The sequence below is a fragment of the Petromyzon marinus genome, chromosome 1, assembly GCF_048934315.1.
Source record: "Petromyzon marinus isolate PM22_M1 ecotype Great Lakes invasive population chromosome 1, UKy_Petmar_22M1.pri1.0, whole genome shotgun sequence".
Classification (NCBI taxonomy): Eukaryota; Metazoa; Chordata; class Hyperoartia; order Petromyzontiformes; family Petromyzontidae; genus Petromyzon; species Petromyzon marinus.
The window spans coordinates 21366855-21385807 of NC_133667.1; the positions used below are offsets into that span (position 1 = coordinate 21366855).

At 39.3% G+C, this 18953-nt stretch overlaps 1 protein-coding gene across 3 annotated transcripts in view; it reads left to right on the plus strand.

The window, feature by feature from the left end:
- The window catches only part of LOC116954264 (death-associated protein kinase 2), a 68108-nt gene extending 49454 nt beyond the window's left edge, over positions 1 to 18654 (plus strand). For all 3 annotated transcript variants that reach the window (XM_032974884.2, XM_032974970.2, XM_032974869.2), the window contains exons 8-12: positions 113 to 265; positions 2035 to 2080; positions 10500 to 10589; positions 11989 to 12087; positions 14312 to 18654. In XM_032974884.2, coding sequence (XP_032830775.2) covers positions 113 to 265; positions 2035 to 2080; positions 10500 to 10589; positions 11989 to 12087; positions 14312 to 14449 — 526 coding nt within the window. In that variant the 3' untranslated portion in view covers positions 14450 to 18654. The remainder of the gene's footprint in view (positions 1 to 112; positions 266 to 2034; positions 2081 to 10499; positions 10590 to 11988; positions 12088 to 14311) is intronic.
- Positions 18655 to 18953: the final 299 nt, after the last annotated feature.

Consider the following 18953-nt stretch of genomic DNA (forward strand, 5'->3'; position numbering starts at 1 on the left):
TGTGACTTATCTCATGTGACCCAACCCCCTCCTCGTGTGACCCTGTCCTCGTGTTCACCCTCCCACACCTTCACCCCCATACCTGCATCGTTTCTCCCTTTCATCCACGCAGGCTGAGTGGGGCCTCCCCATTCCTGGGTGACACCAAGGAGGAGACCCTGAGCAACATCTCAGCCGTGGAATACAAGTTTGACGAGGAGTATTTCAAGCAGACCAGCGCTCTTGCCAAAAATTTCATTCAAAGGCTGCTTTTAAAAAGCCCCAAGTAAGGACGGAGAATCATGGTTGTTCGTACACAATCTGTCCATACTAGCTGGTTGGTGGGAAGCATAGACACTGAAGCACAGTACGGTACAAGAATGGATTTTGTCACACTGTCCTGTGGTGACAATGTAGTCCAGCAGCAGTCTATAGCGCCTGTTTTATGCACTGCAGTCACCCATCCAAGCACTAAATAACCCAGCTTAGCTTCTGATCCAGTCATGGGCAAATACAATATTTCATGTCAAATTCTGATTGCTACAAGCATTGGCCTGGGATTAGTTATAGCTTGGTACACAGACAAAGGTCCACCGTATAGCCTTAATAGACTGTTGGGGCAAGTGCTGTTAGCAAGCATCACCTATGAAGGCTGGCACAGCACACGAGGGGGTGGGTGGCCAGCACCACGCCGGCCACCTTTTTCTCACCAGTGGCGTACCAGGTACTCATTTGAGGCTGAGTCGACCTAGTGGAGGCCCAAGACCGGTTCAGATAATCGTCACTTGGTGTTGGTCATGAGCAGGAATCGAACTCGGGTTCCCGGGTTTGTAGCGCAGCACACTAACCACTACACTACCGCTCCCTTCACATACACATACCCATATGTATATACCCATAAGATTGAAACATCATGTTTGTTATATATGTGGATATTAAGAATTTGTCCCTGAACAAATACATTTGTTAAATATTATACAGGGCTTGTAAAAGTAAAACTCACATTTTAGGTTTATAACATTGTTTTATTGTGGAAAATGTTGGAATTAATGTTTTTAATGCTAATAATTAAAAAAGTCACTAAATGCTTCAGTTATGTAATTATTCATTTACATCCAATTGGAGATAATTAAATCATTAAAAGATTAGTCGTGTGATTATAATCACAGTCGTGTGACACGACCAATCTTTTAATGATTTCATTGTTGAAATTTGGAATAGTCTTAGACGTTTAGCACATGCGTTGCATAGACAACTGATGTGTTTTCAATTATTAATCAACGTATAATTACTTGATAATAAATGAGTAATACTCTCAAGGAATGTTATATTATTAACTCTGGTGTTAAATTAAACAGCTATTGTGCAGTCACCAAAACTATTAAAGGCGCATTATATTTTCTTTATTTTCTATGCAATGTTTTTGCATTTAACATTATCTCCTTTCACATAATAAAATAACAAAAAATCACGACAAGCGGCTTTCATCATTGATGAAGGCCGCTTGTGTTGTGGCCGAAACGTCGTGATTTTTTGTTATTTTATTTTCACCTACGTGACTTTACCCAATAGAACCAAAGAGTATGGATCCTAGCAGTCACGAAAGCTTTAAATCTAGAATTTTCTCATTGCTGCCAGGTGAGCAAGTGAAATAAACATTGTAAATCTGCCAAGTGACTTCTAAGATGCTAGGCATCTGCTGTTGTGACCAGAGAGGGAGGTGTAACCGTCAGACAATTCCAAATTAATGGCTGGCAAATGAAGGTGCGAAAGGAGAGGCTGTGCCACAGTGGGGATCAAACCATGTTGAAAGGGCACGCAGCAATATCACAACAGCATGGCAAGTCCGTCAGTGGATGCGAAATCAAAGTCTAGATGGTAATTTAGAAGAACAAAGGTAACATGCAAGCTTAAGAGCGGCCAACAACTGATCAGCCTTCCACAATTTAATAACAATTATCAGGGCCAGCTGCCACCTTTTTGGAATATACAATTATAATAATGAGGTTCTGTATAGGTTAAGTGTGCGCGGTAATGTATGATTTTCTTTAATAGAGAAAGAATGAATGTTGAAGAGGCCATACACCATCCTTGGATTAAGGTATGGTTTTACTTCATGTATCCATGAGCGAACTGATCAAACATTTATGCTTTTGTTGTATGCACTCGTGCTCTCATGATGTACACGACACCTAGTAATTAAAGTCACATGTCATATTTTTAATTTAAAAAATGTAGATAAACTTACTTTGTGTGTACTTATGGCAAAAAAATATGATCACTGTGCGATAGTTTGAGCACTCAGCTCTCAACTCGACGACCTCGGTTGTTATCTCAACCTGACCTCGCCAAATCACACTGACCACCTTAGTGAAATATGACCAAACAACCCCAATGACCTGCACGACATGAGGAGGCCTTTGGCCACTAGTGGATTGACAGAGGGCTGTTAACCCTTTCCCTTTCCAAGATGTATGCAAGTTGCAGGGTGGGTCCTGTCCACCGCTGAATCTTGGGACATATCGTTGCTGTTTTTACAGGCGGCGTACTCACCGCAGAGAACTTTAGCGACACGAGTGCACTGGGAAAGGATTATCATTGTGTTCAGATCATTTAAATTATTATCAGCCATAATGTATCCACTGCTTGATGAAGACCTCCGCATAATATTGTAATACCCTCATGCCACTAGACATCGAGGTCCTGCATATGAGCTGAACTCATCTCTCCATCGCCTCAGCGGTGATCTTCTTCTTGGGCATGTTCACTTGGGAAAAGTCCGCCATCTCTAAAATGTTCATTACCTTCATGACATTTTCATATATAAATTGACTTAATACGAATATAAATTCGTATTAATACGAATATAAATATAAATTATAAATTCGTATTAATACGAATATAAATTCGTATTAATACGAATATAAATTCGTATTAAGTCAATAGAAAATTATTGATAAGAATAGGACAATTTTTTTGAGGGTATTCGTCATATTCGTCATATTTATCATATTGATTCATATGCGTGGATTTCCTTCCATCAAGTCTGTTTATTGTTAGATAAAAGTCTGTTACACATTAAAGCTTTGGCTGCTAACAGATGTGTTGGCTACCTCTAATCCACGTATGCTTTGCGTTTTCTGGTCATTTATTCTTAAACATCTTCCTCCACTAAAAATGCTGTCATTACTAATCCCATCATTCTGCAACCATGTGTAGTTAAAGCTTATGTTACAGACTCCATGTACCTTACTCAATGTTCCCAGGGTTTGTTTTTCCCTTTATAAAAGTATCAATGTTGGAAGTGTATTTTCCTTTCTTCAACCCTTTAAGGGAGTATTCTTACATTAGTTTTTGAAGGTGTGGGCGGTGTGTAATGTTATGATAACTATACAGGGGTTTTGTATGGCGATTTTAAAATTGACAGAATAGATCTACAAAGAAAACACTGGATACACTCGCGGTTGTTGTAGTTGTGCATCACACAATACGGTAATTCATAGTAATGTACCAAACATTGTCTAAATGCTTATTACATAATTAGATGTTTGTCATTTGAAATGCCATTTTTTTTTAAATATTACTCTGGGGAATATAATTTCATGATTTAAGTCTATGCAAGGCACATCAATTGCAAATATGAGCTGCTATCGTGCATGGTGTATATCTACTCAATTATGAATATGTACGGATTAAAAGTTGCAATTGTATTACACTGCGATATACTATAAGCGTACAAACTTATTTAAGCGTAAATCCAATCACAGACAAACACAAAACATTTTTTTGTTTAAATGCATATATTTGCTGGTTCGCAATCATATGCACAAGCAAACACAACAAAAACTCAAAACATTCGTCAATAGCAATGCCATGAATGGGAAATACGATTAGTATACAGACAAAATCATGAAACTTTAACGAAAATATATTCCGATTTAAAGCTTTCGTGACTGCAAGGATTCATCTTCTTTGGTTCTTTCGGTAAAGTCACGTAGAATGAGAATAAAATAATAAATTGATAAAATAAAATAACACAATAAAATTCTCACGACGTTTCGGCCACAACACAAGCGGCCTACATCCAGCGCTCCAGCGCTGTCCTGCAGACAGTCTCGTCCCTTCACCTGATGAAGGCCGCTTGTGTTGTGGCCGAAACGTCATGATAATTTTATTGTGTTATTTTATTTTATCAATTTATTATTTATTCTCATTCTACGTGACTTTACCGAAAGAACCAAAGAAGAGAAAATATATTCCCTTTTATGGTAATGTTAGAGACGAACTTGAAGACTCTTCATATTTAGACAGGAATAGTGAGATAGCTTTAACATATTTACTAATGTTTTCTTAGATTTATAACTTTAACATTGCCAATACATAAATTTAAGCCGTCATAATGTTATTTTTTCCCCTTAGATTTCAATGTGGTTCTTTGGTATATCTTTAACATGATACTTTTCTGTGGCCACCGTTATAAAACATCAAAGCCCAATGCACTCGAGTTCACATTTTGGGCGCTGACCTCAGCTATTACAGTGTTCGGCAGTTGATTGCAGGTTAGGGTAGGCTATCGAACAGGCCCTGTTGTACGAATAGAGAACGTGAACAGTCACACCAGCTGGGGATGTAAAACGATGATTGCAAGCTACCGGAGCTGTCAGCAAATCTGTCACTGTAACATTCCGTGTAGCAGGTGGGCACAACCTGTGCTTTCCATAGCTCCACATATTCGCTGGTATGTGCACCTGCATTTAGAAATGCTGAAATTTTAATATGCCTCCAAGATTATCTGTCTTTGTTCTCAAAGTCTATAAATGAAGAACTCACCTTTGCTTACCGCTAAACTATGACGTTTCCACTTGAATGTGAAGCTGTGTTAACATAAATGTCATTTAACAAGCCACATATGCCTTATGTGAAATCCAAACTTCATTATCCAGAGCAATATCAGTCGGCTGCATAATTCAGAATGCAGCTTGTAGTGCTCTCGCGCGCATATCGTTTCGCGAGCACATCACAGCTGCTGTCTTGTCTTTGCATTGTCTACCAGTCATGTATCGAGTGGACTCTAAGATCCTGCTGCTGACCTATAAGGCCCCCAATGGTTTAGCCCCGCAATATTTACAGGAACTGATCCATGTTTACGCTCCAACGAGGTCCTTGAGAGCTCTGGATCTTCTCCTTCTAAGTACTCAGAGGTCACAGCTTATTTCCTGAGGTGATCGGGCTTTTGCCAATGCAGCTCCCAAGCTTTAGAACGCTTTGCCTTTACTAATACGACAATCAGAATAGTTATAAATGTTTAAGTCTGTTTTGAAAAAAACACAACTTTAAACTGTCCTTCATTCCCTAGTTCTGGTCGTTTACCCGGATTTGTTTTTCATGCTTTCCATACATGGTGCATTGGGATATACGGATGAAATGAGCCTTACTAATGGAAATTATTATATAAGGTAAAAGCCTAAATGTTAGGTAAATTCCATGGAAATATTGTATATCTCAATGGATTAGACTTAACTTACCCAAGCATTCCGTGGAGAAGATTTGCAGTTGTGTTCATACCTGCGTGCGAAAGCATTGCAACTGCATTTTTCTCGTAATTTGTCTTGACAGTGCGGTAGATGTTTCACAACCATAAATTGTTTATTGTGTGCTTGTTACTGCCTGGGTTTGCCAAGTCCACACTTGACCGAATCTTGCCTGCTGGCACAATAGCGCATGTTCCTTCAAAAATGTGACGTGGTCAGAGAACAAAATGTCTTGAATGAAATTAATGTTGGTCCTGCAGATGAAATGCAAAGTAATTTGCGAAAGATGTTTGGAAATATATTTTTTCGTGTGTGTCAGTGGAATCTGTTACGTGGCTTATTTAAAAAAAAAAATAACAATATAAAACAAAGTGGCGGGTTTTTAATTCTAGATTTAAAGCTTTCGTGACTGCTAGGATCCATACTCTTTGGTTCTATTGGGTAAAGTCACGTAGGTGAAAATAAAATAACAAAAAATCACGACGTTTCGGCCACAACACAAGCGGCCTTCATCAGGTGAAGGGACGAGACTGTCTGGAGGACAGCGCTGGAGTGGAAGAAGCCACGCTTAGATCACGACCTTTAAGCTTTAAGCTTTTTTAACGTAAAAAAAACCCGCCACTTTTTTCTAATTTTCTTGCTGTGGTTTTCACACCTGATGATGATTGCTTGTGTTGCAGTCGAAACGTCGTGAGAATTTTATTGTTTTATATTTTTATTATTTTATTGTTTCCCTTCTACGTGACTTTACCAAAAGAACCAAGAATATAAAAATAGTGAGTTAATGTTAAAAAGTACGGTATATTATTGAGGAATGCTCTTAAAAGCTGCCCTTTTGGGATAGCCGTGGCAAGCGCTGTTCCTTACTCCTTAGCAAAGTTTCCCCTCCGTCGTTGGAGGCACTTTCTGCCTGAAGATGGAGGCATCATACTGCCTGAAGATGGAGGCATCACACTGCCTGACAAAAGCGTGTGATATAGTTGCACGCACATCTCTGTACTAGAGAGCTATGTGCAGAGGAATGTATGATCTGGCGATTACAGGGCAGAGGGCAGACACTAGAGATGGATTCCGTGCCTTCACAAGTATAAAACTAAGTCATACTCTCCCCGAACACCAAGCAAGTTGACTGTGTATTACTCATGTGTATTAGCAAACCTGGCAGAAACGAAATAATTTCTGGCCACATTGAGACCGCTTCCAAGAAGTTCATGATGTGACTTTCTGTATCAGAAGCAGCTCACGGAAGGCAGGCAGACAGAGGAGAACCAGCAAGGGCCACCACAGATGTGCTGTGGCCAGCGAAAGCTGGATACTGCAGTGGAATGCTTTGAAGGAACTGGAGAGCAGAATGGCTGTGCAAAATGTTGTGCTGGGTTCAAAGTTCAGCTCCCGACTGAGCAGATATCCGTGCAGCTGGTTTCAGGAGTGTGTGCATTCAAGCGGATAGGGTGCTCAAGTAACAGATGGCCTGTGGGTCAATAGAGCATTTATTATCCTGAGCATCTGTTGCTTTTCAACAACTACTTTTAAATAATGTCGGATAGTGTGAAGACATAGAATGTTTAAGTGGGACAGTTATGTGTTTTGGTTCACTATCAAGTTTTGACCAAAACATAAGTCCACATTTTAGTTGTTTCAGTCATTCATGTTTGAGATGTGGGCTGCTCTACGGAGCAGGGATGTAGCTTTCATTACGGGGTGATTCTTGGATTCCTACACTGCACATGATGAGTGATAGAGATAAGCAGGTATGCAATGATTCGCCCACCTCCTGATCTTTGAATTGTCACGATTCGGTTTAACAATGACTTTCCGTCTGGTTAGTAAGTGTTATGTTGTAATTTGACTTGTACGCGCTGTCTCGTTACATTCGCCTCAAGGTAACGTTTTGTTATAATTTGCATTAACTCTGCAAGGATTGTAAATAATTAAGTCTTACAAGAACAACTAAAGGCATATATCATGAGTGTATAATTCAGTTTAAAATCTTGAATTGGTGGATTGCATCACACCTACAAGCACGAACAAGAATTGAAAAAATGTAAGATTACTGAACTTTGATCCTGAATTGTGACAAGTCACTGAATGACGTGGCAGGAGAGGGGTTGGAGGGCCAGGAAAGGGCCGAGTGACTCATTACATTCCTACAAAGTTACCCAAACAATGCAACATATATATTGGATTAGCACTGCTGCCTCACATTTACACTCTCTTGAGTATAGACCTTGACTGCAGACATCAACGTCCACACATTTTATTTTTTATCACCCAGGGCTAACATACTTCGTGTAAATAACTGTCAGCTCTTTATCATTCTCTGGCTGGACTAGGGCCTCCCCACACTGTATTGGTCATGGGGGATATTTATTTGTCAATACATCCGCCATGCTATTCAGTATGGATGTATAAAAGGGGGGCCTTGGACAAACCTAGATTTCACTTGTCACTGATGTTAGCCATGACCGGGAGTCTAATTCAACTCACGAGGCTCGTGGTGCTACCCACTGTGTCACCACTCTATATGCAGCATATATGTGAACGCAAACTAAAATGCAGTCATCTCGAATAGAGTATACACGTTAAATTTCTCTTTACTAAAAACTTCCTCTTGCTTACCTAGTCTGTCATTTTTATATTTTTGCATACCTCCGTATGTATTCTTCATCTTTGATGAAATGTAAATTAAAAGATATTTGAGAATACAGTGAGGGAAAAAAGTATTTGATCCCCTGCTGATTTTGTACGTGTGCCCCCTGACAAAGAAATGATCAGTCTATAATTGTAATGGTAGGTTTATTTGAACAGTGAGAGACAGAATAACAACAAAAAAATCCAGAAAAACGCATGTCAAAAATGTTATAAATTGATTTGCATTTTAATGAGGGAAACAAATATTTGACCCACTCTCAATCAGATTTCTGGCTCCCAGGTGTCTTTTATACAGGTAACGAGCTGAGATTAGGAGCACACTGTTAAAGGGAGTGCTCCTAATTTCAGCTTGTTACCTGTATAAAAGACACCTGTCCACAGAAGCAATCAATCAGATTCCAAACTCTCCACCATGGCCAAGACCAAAGAGCTCTCCAAGGATGTCAGAGACAAGATTGTAGACCTATACAAGGCTGGAATGGGCTACAAGACCATTGCCAAGCAGCTTGGTGAGAAGGTGACAACAGTTGGTGCGATTATTCGCAAATGGAAGAAACACAAAATAACTGTCAATCTCCCTCGGCCTGGGGCTCCATGCAAGATCTCACCTCGTGGAGTTGCAATTATCATGAGAATGGTGAGAAGTCAACCCCGAACTACACGGGAGGATCTTGTCAATGATCTCAAGGCAGCTGGGACCATAGTCACCAAGAAAACAATTGGTAACACACTACACCGTGAAGGACTGAAATCCTGCAGCGCCCGCAAGGTCCCCCTGCTCAAGAAAGCACATATACATGCCCGTCTGAAGTTTGCCAATGAACATCTGAATGATTCCGAGGACAACTGGGTGAAAGTGTTGTGGTCAGATGAGACCAAAATGGAGCTCTTTGGCATCAACTCAACTCGCCGTGTTTGGAGGAGGAGGAATGCTGCCTATGACCCCAAGAACACCGTCCCCACCGTCAAACATGGAGGTGGAAACATTATGCTTTAGGGGTATTTTTCTGCTAAGGGGACAGGACAACTTCACCGCATCAAAGGGACGATGGACGGGGCCATGTACCGTCAAATCTTGGGTGAGAACCTCCTTCCCTCAGCCAGGGCATTGAAAATGGGTCGTAAATGGGTATTCCAGCATGACAATGACCCAAAACACACGGCCAAGGCAACAAAGGAGTGGCTCAAGAAGCACATTAAGGTCCTGGAGTGGCCTACCCAGTCTCCAGACCTTAATCCCATAGAAAATCTGTGGAGGGAGCTGAAGGTTCGAGTTGCCAAACGTCAGCCTCGAAACCTTAATGACTTGGAGAAGATCTGCAAAGAGGAGTGGGACAAAATCCCTCCTGAGATGTGTGCAAACCTGGTGGCCAACTACAAGAAACGTCTGACCTCTATCATTGCCAACAAGGGTTTTGCCACCAAATACTAAGTCATGTTTTGCAGAGGGGTCAAATACTTATTTCCCTCATTAAAATGCAAATAAATTTATAACATTTTTGACATGCGTTTTTCTGGATTTTGTTGTTGTTATTCTGTCTCTCACTGTTCAAATAAACCTACCATTAAAATTATAGACTGATCATTTCTTTGTTAGTGGGCAAACGTACAAAATCAGCAGGGGATAAAATACTTTTTTCCCTCACTGTATGTAACTTTAATACACGTTTTTAAATACCAAAATTGCATTCATAAATCATTTGGAAAAAGTATACACGAAGCTAAGATTATTTCAACAGTAACTTTCAGTGAAAATCATATATTCTTGGTTCTTTCAGTAAAGTCACGTAGAAGGGAAACAATAAAATTATAAAATAATACAAATATTTTTTTTATTTTATTCTTTTCCTTCTATGTGACTTTACCGAAAGAACCAAGAATATATTTTTAATTATTTGGCCTTTGTATGTAGCCAATTGAAATCAACGTGTCTTTTGGGAAGGTACTGCATAGACACTTTAAGGCAACCTCGCTTAAATTCATGATGATCATCAACATAATAAAAAACATAGTTGAAACTCTCAATGTAGATTGCATTAAAGACATGAAGATAAACAAAGTTCAGTTATAACTGTGAATGTGCTTTAAATACAATATATTTCACTTGGACTTATTTTAACAGTCCAAATTATTTGTCCCAAGAAACACCAAAACATAACAACAAAAATCCCTCCCTGGTACCGAGTGTTGAGTCTCAAATATTTATCCTGTATGATTTAAAAGTCAATCATTGGAATTCTGCAACGTGCAATGTATAAAAAAAACGTGGATTGTTGCTGCTTCGTGTCCATTTGACCTGTTTCATAATTCCGACCTCATTCTGCTTTCATTTTCCAGCCAAAGGACAAACATCAACTGCTGCACAGAAAATTGTCCTTCATTAACCTGGAGAATCTCAAGAGCTTCAATGCACGCAGGAAGTGGAGGGTATGCTATTCATCATCTTCTTAAAGCTCCGTATGATGACAAAAGCTGTTCTGTATTTCACATTATTGCCTTGTAAACTGTTGCATGTATGTAGTATGTATGCATATTGAACTTCTTACGCACCGTACGTAGACAACCGTGCTAATTAATCGGAGTAGCAGGCTATTGTTTAAATATAGTGTGTGGGTTGATGTTTATACTCTTGTAGATACAGGATAGCAACCTATTGCCATCATCATGTGGAATTTCCACAACTGACAAAGGATCTCCAATGGATATGAGCACCGTCACAATGCTTGAGATGCATTGACTTGACTCTGAGGATGTAATGATGAAGCCATCCTGTTTATTATAATTAGGAACTACTTTCATGCAAGAAAGTGACCTTGTGAAAATGTTTTATTCGTGTCAGTCCACATATTTTAAATGTAAAATATCCGCACAATGAATTTTATATTCTTTGGTTCTTTCGGTAAAGTCACGTAGAATGAGAATAAAATAATAAATTGATAAAATAAAATAACACAATAATATTCTCATGACGTTTCGGCCACAACACAAGCGGCCTTCATCAGGTGAAGGGGGCGAGACTGTCTGGTAGGACAGCGCTGGAGTCCTACCAGACAGTCTCGCCCCCTTCACCTGATGAAGGCCGCTTGTGTTGTGGCCGAAACGTCGTGAGAATATTATTGTGTTATTTTATTTTATCAATTTATTATTTTATTCTCATTCTACGTGACTTTACCGAAAGAACCAAAGAAGATGAATCATTGCAGTCACGAAAGCTTTAAATCAGAATTTTATGTAGATTGTTCATAATGAGGGAGCACATTATTGTTGTTGGGGGGAAAATATTTGTGGATAACGCTGATAATTTTCAATATTTATATCGCATGTCAAGTATAAACACTCATTGTAATGTGAATCAAATCTTCAGAATGATCAGTGTTAATATAACTTTAGTCATAGAAAGCCTGTCTTGGTTAAAGACGGAATGATAAAGGAGCGTTCCGTTTTTTTTACAAATTAAAAAGCGGTAAGTGTAGCTCGCATTAAATATTGTAATACAACAAGTAACCGTTTCTTGTATGTATAGATTTTCTAGGTAAGTAGCTCCAGGCCCTATGTTCCTTCTTTGCTAATTTACAAGTAGGGATAACCAATGCTTTTTATCAACAAATTTGCACCACTCATAGTTAACCGAATGAGTTCAATGTCCACGGAAACTGTGCTGTCTTCTGTAATGGGACATAATCTTTGTGATATTTAATGAGTCAAGCATTGCACAACAATTTACATGGTGTTCCCTGTAGCAACATATAACATTTCACCGACTGTCCAGTTTGAAATAGCAATGAACGTATTGAAAATGCAGTTTCCCCTTTTTTTTCCCTCCCAGCTCTCATTGCGAGTGGTGCGGTTGTGCAACCAGCTCTCACGTGCACACATGCCCAAAGCTGGGACTGAGCAGAACCATGCTTCCTGCACTACCCACATGGTGAGCACACACACATACCACATACACACCCTAGATCAGTGCAAGCGAATGTGTGACAGCCCCATTTACATGCGTCGTCGCCATCATTCCACAAACATTTTCAGATGGTACAATAAAATGGTTTAAGAAGTTACCTTGCAGACCGTTCTCAATAGGTACATAGTGATGACATCTTGTCCACAAATATTAAAATAACAAATGGTGTTTCACAAGGTTCCATGCTAAACTAAACTTCAATCGCCCAAAATGAAATCTCTTTGCTGGTGACAGTGTTATGATTGTATCTGGTAAATTTCCAAACGAAGTCAAACAATCTCCAATATGATTTCGACTTTATTCAATATCAATTGTCATCACTAAAATTGCTCCTAAATTTCCGAAAAACGAAGATCATGCTCTTTTCTTGAAACAAAAATCAAGTTTCATTCCCTTCGCCTATTGCGAATATGAGAAACAACATCATTGAACAAACGGAGTGCTTCAAATACTTGGGTTTACTGATTGATTAAAAACTTACATTCCAACCCCATATTGATCACATCTCAAATAAAATCTAATTAAAAGTAGGATTTTTATATATAAACAAACATTGTATTCCCATTAGATTTGCGCTTGGAAATCGTTGAAGCTATAATTCTACCAATTTTTGACTACTGTGACACTGCTTACAGATCAGCTACTAATGACAGATCAGCTACCAATGACAGATCAGCTACTAATGACCTGGACTTAAATCAAATCTCACATCACTTGATGCAAGAATAAATCTACATTGGGCCCTGTTCATCTATAACATCCTTATGGGCAAATCTGCACTACACTGAGCTAATGCATTATTAAATATCTCTATAACTTGAAATGAAATATGTTATAAAGCCTTTGCTGCTGCAGCACTAACGTTTTGGAATAACTTTGTTTCCTCCCTTAATATCGTAAATCTTCCTTCAAAAAACACCCTACAGCAGAAGATAAGTGTTGGCTACAATCACATTTGCCAATGTGATTTTTGACTTTGATTCTTACCTTGTATCGATAGTTTAATGTTAATGTGCCATTGTATTGAGTGACTACTGCGTGGTGTTATCTTGGTGTGGTCTGGCACTTTTTTGTTGTTGTTTTTGCTCCCTTGCCCAAGCTTCATAAATTGGAGTTATATATAAAATATATATGCATGTGTTTATTTAATTATTCGTTTAAATTTTGTGAATTGCTTACCTTTTTCTCTTTCGTTTTTGTTTTATTGTTTGCTGTTGTAACTTGCTGACCCGCCCATACTGGACATCTCTGAAAAAGAGCTTCATAGCTCATATGATTCCTCCAGTCTAAATAAAGATTCTGATTCCCGGTAGAAGAGGAGTTCCAATTTACTACACTGAGTAAATGTATCATTAAATCACGACTACTACTAATAATACAAACACCCTTTGTCAAACCACTTCTGGATGGAGGCCTGCTCACACACCGTATCAGTCAGAGGAGTTGCTTGACCATACTTCACCACATTGGTCAGCGTGGGTTGATTAAGGGCAAGGGGGCCCAGGAACGGTTTGGAAATAAATCACCACTGATGTTAGTTGTGACCATGAATTGAACTCAGATGGCTCGGTTAACAGCACAGTGCTCTAACCACTGTGCTACCACTCTCCCAAATATACAAATATCACGTTGAAATACTTTTGAACACATTCACGTTTTTCAATTCTGAAGCATATTTTTTTTGTTAAAAGAAAACTCTTCAAAACTCACTCATGTAACGTTCATTGTCCCAAACCATAAGCAATTCACAATTCAATTCATCATCAGCTATGGTCTATTCACTGCTGAATGAAGGCTTTCCCATGTTATCACCGTTTTGCATGTTCCTGCCGTGCCCCATACTTTTTAAAATGAACATGGACTTTCTAATTATGTTGCATAAAGTTGCTTTTGTCATATCCAATTGATTTATTGTTTCTGAATTACAAACTTAGTTCCCCCCCCCACTCCATATAAACTTCAATTTCTCTGCTATAGGTTCCCCACCTGGGTGGGCCATTGAGCCCAATCTACCCCTCTTCACCAAGCCCTCCCTCACCAATCTCAGGCTTTTGCTTGTGTGACCTCTGCCCTCCCCCCTTCTTGTTCTGTGATCGGTCCTATGTACTGAGCTCGCATTGAGTTGAAATAAAAAAAATGTAAGTTGATTTTCTTTCTGTTTTCGGCGTTTGACATTTCTGTTTTGCAGGTGGACTCGGACTGCGCGAGCGGGGACGAGGACGGTTTGACAATGGCGCTGGATCGACTGCCCAGGGAGACTCGCGCCGTCCACATGGACGCGTGCGACGAAGCCGTGGCCCAGCCGAGCCTCAACGGGGCTCGCTAGACATGAACGGCTCACGCGGCCCCGGATTCGTGAATGTCTGAATTCTTTCATGCCTCATTTTTGAATGTCGGTTAAATGAATAATTTAATAGTTATGTAATTTTTTTGTTGTTCATGCAAATACGCATCTCTTTTTTCTCTGAAGAAAGATATTAAACATCTTTACTTGGTTTTGGCTTAGTATGTAGGCACTTTCATGTATTGGCAATAACTTAGATACCTCGTCATTAAATGCAACAAAACCTTCAAATTTGTCATACAGTTGACATCGAATTACTACGGTGATTGCAATTTGAGCTCAGTCGATTGTGCTTGAACGGCATCTCATGGACGGCCACCACATGTCTGACTTTGTCCTGAACAGAGGATAAATTGGCGATCACATGTGGGTGGCAGAAATGATGCAACTCGGATAATATACGATCCATCTGTAGGACTTCGGAAAAGTCACTTGCTTGGGTTATTGCCTGGACAACACCACTCCCATCCCTTGGCACTCTTCCCCTCCACGCTGTTTGCAATAACAACAGCACCCGCCATTCGCCACTAAGTGACGGTGATGTCACCACGTCGCCTGTGCCAGGCCAAGTGCACTTTGAGGCCACATGAAGTCACGTGATTGCAATACATCCAGTCGCACCCACGTACCCCCGAGGTGGCATGCGAACTTTAATGGTATTCAAACATAAATGCACTCTATTCGTATGTATACTTTAAATTGAAGCCTAAGGCTAGCTTTTACTTGATCGGTTATTATAATTGGCCCACAGTGGAAATTAAATGTACATTAGAAGAAGTTCGTTAATGGGCGCACGTTTTGCCTTTGGAATTGTTAACGCCTCCCTCTCTGTCCCAAGGTACATGACACTTGCATAGCAACATTCTATTTGGGTTTACGTAGCATGAGTCATATATATAAGTCTCTCACTTAATTATCAAATTGCATTTACAAGCAATATAGAATGCGTGCCTTCACCTGTGTGTTTTGTATAACAGCACTGTATATGCCTCTGTTGCCAGGGCAACAAACAGCAAATATTTACACCATGGATGAAATTATTTTAAAAAGGGTCTTAATTTTTCATCAGCATTTGTTTATATACCTGTTTCTTTCGGTAAAGTCACGTAGATAGAAAATAATAATTTAAAATTTTACAATTAATTGAAAATAATACCAGTTTTGTTTTAACACACCATGGCATCTGGGCACCTGCTGTACTGCTTTATCATGATGCTGCTTTTTCAAAGAAAATTGCTAAGTTAAAGTAACATTTATACTGAGCGTTTAGTGACCCAAAAAGATAGCTTAATTTTGGGAAACGCAGAAAATGTATTTACATTTTTCCTTTTATATTTTACCAACACTTTCTTAAAATTATAAATGTTGTACAGTGTGGTTTATTTATAGGGATTTTATCTATTTCCTTCTGCTAATATTTTAACCAGCAGTGAGAAATTATTTTTAGAAAAAAAATGTTATCTGGTCATCTGCCAAAACATGTGACCCACATCCACCTTCATGATGGTCAAGTGGAAGTAACCTCTACTTTTTGTATTGAAATGTACTTTATACAGTATCTTCAAAAGGTCTGTTGACTGAACACAAAAAAACTCAATTGTCTTTTAATAAGTATGAAATCCAGAAGTTTTTTTTCTGTCGACTAAAAATGCAAAAGTATCATCAATGAATCTACGACCCTTTTTCAATTAACTGCTGGATGGAAGTCTTACCACACCTTTTCGGTCATGGGGGTTGGTTCACCAGACTGCACCACGTGATCAGTTGCGGGTTGGTGAAGAAATGTTAGCAGGACGTCTTCAGATTAGGAGCTTTAAAATTGTGGCATCTGTGAAAAAAGCTGGCAAAAAATGGTTATCGGTTTTCCGCATGTACAGAAATCTCTAGCAATAAGCATAACATTGTTAACTTTTTAACTGAGACACAAAGGCAGCTGCCACATTGAATTATTTTGAACTTCTTTCGCGCCGTACATAGCTAACCTTGCTAATCGGATGTGCTGTGGTGTCATTGTTAGAACACTGGCTTTGAAATGCAGAGGTGGCCGGTTCAATTCCATCTGCTGAAGCAGCAGTTGTGCAAATTGGACAAGTTTCTTAAATCCCCTATCCCCTCTCCTCTGTCCGCCTTGGTACACCACTGTATATCGGAAGGCCACGTGTGGTGGGGTAAAATGTGGGTACTCCAACCTCTTCCAAGACGTCTGGTCAGCGTGGAAGTGTAGGCCAATATACTCTCTAGACGCAATCTCTAGAACTCTCTCGTGGAGGTCCTTCCTCCAGCAGTGGAGTGAGCAAGCAGTATTGGAGTTTTACCTTCACCTTTTAACTGAGAAACGAGTGGGCAAATGTGACTTAAACCGCCGTGCCATTTGTAGATTCCCGCATGCCTATCGGTGCATTAACTACGAAGGTTTCCACTGGAATCGGTAACCGGTTCCTGACTTTCGGGAACTGGTGGTTAATTCTGTAAACAGTCATCGGTTTGCCTACGGTTGAACAACCCTCATTCATCATCGGACCTCCTTTGCCAGTACCAAAATATAATACAAGGATGAATGTCAAGGATTCATGTCATAAATCCTTGTAAAAAAAGGTTTCAGTTTTGTTGCCAGAAAAAAGGGGAAAAACCCTGTTATTCTATTTTGGTACTGGCAAAGGAGGTCTAATGATGTAGATGCTTAACCCCGAACCCTCATTACTTTCATAGTGCATTGTCTATGAGCTGTACGCCTTTTGGCGTCATCTGGTCTCGCACCAATTGAGACGAGGCTCTAAAGAAAGCCGTCTCTGGTTTGGATCAATCAGTTTCAAGGACAATACATATATTATCATAGTGTGTTTTTGTTTGCATTTTGACTGCAAGTATTATGGTTATTGCAGACATGAATCCTTGTAAAAATAGGTTTCAGTTTTGTTGCCAGAAAAAAGGGGAAAACCCCTATTATTATAACCCTCATTCAGATCTAAAACTAATTATTTGCTGATTCTCCCGCGTTGGCAGTGGTGCACAAGAATTGGCAACAACAACAACAAAAACTCAACACACCCGTAAATGACGCTGCCTTAAAAGAAAAAAATATACATAATTGGTGAGGTTATGGGCAGTGGTGTATCCTCATTTTTGTGCTTTGAAGAAGGGCCAGCCATTTTTTATACACATTGTTTTTTTTTTGCATTGTTATTGAGGAATGTGTTGCGTCTTCTCGTTCAGATATCACTCGCCCACTGGTTTTAGCCGTGGTCGAGAATCGAACTCACCGGGTTCACTGCACCATTCACTATGCCACACCTCCACACCCCCAAAACACACAGCAACTATTTTAGCTATGAGTTCACTTATGCAACGATTGTAAACTGCTATTTCAGTATAACACTTCCAACTGGGTTCACTGCACCATTCACTATGCCACACCTCCACACCCCCAAAAACACAGCAACTATTTTAGCTATGCGTTCACTTATGCAACGATTGTAAACTGCTATTTCAGTATAACACTTCCAACTGGGACTTTAAAAAAAAGCTTGAATGAGTGTTTTGGGGTGTTTATTGTATGTACATTTATAGGCACTCTTTTTCTTTCCTTTGTAAATGCTCACATTTTTTTATTCACTGCTGTATTATGCCTTGTTTGTGTGTGTGTATATATATAGTAAAATAAATAATTACGTGTCCACGTTTGATCGCAGTCTGTTGTTTATAAATCTGTAATGCCTATGATTCAAAACATGAACAATTTTATTTTATGGTCATATCTCTTGGAAGCATTGTACGCGAATCATCCTTGCTATTGCTTTCACAGCTATCGTGTATATCGCTTTAAAGACTTACATAATTTTGAAACGTACGATATGATTTGTCTGGACTGAGTGCCTTTAAGCCTTAATGATAGTGTACTTACACGCATAAGTCACTGTTACGTCACGGTGTGCCTCATGACTGCGTGTCAAAAACATAAGAACAAAATCCTTTCAAAGTTCATGACAGCCGCTGTTTACCGCACACAATAATTGTATGTTATGCACACGCATGGAATGTACCATTTGTGGAAAACACTAAAATCTTTTTTAAGGATCGATTTATTTACTAACTTGAGTATATGTGTGTAAACATCATTACAGTGACATGATACAGATCCTGTGTAATGCACACTAAGGCTTTATAATAAAACTTACAAGTGTTAAAAATGTGTTTGATGTGTCTTTTGAGTTGTATACAACTTTACATGACCTCTCCATCTCGTGCAAGGTAAAGTGTATTGTTTGGTCACATTCATGGTCTAACTTGCACATGAAATATTAGCTAATGGCACGCGGATTAGTTTATTTTGTGTTAGATCGTGTAGTGTATAACCCTCCACCACCTGACAGCCAATCAAATCAGGTTGCCACGCGGATAAATATTCTAATTGAATTGTGTTTTCAGCAAATCATAATTTTGGAAAGCAAGCAAAATGTTTGACAATTTTAAACGACGGTTCGCTGGA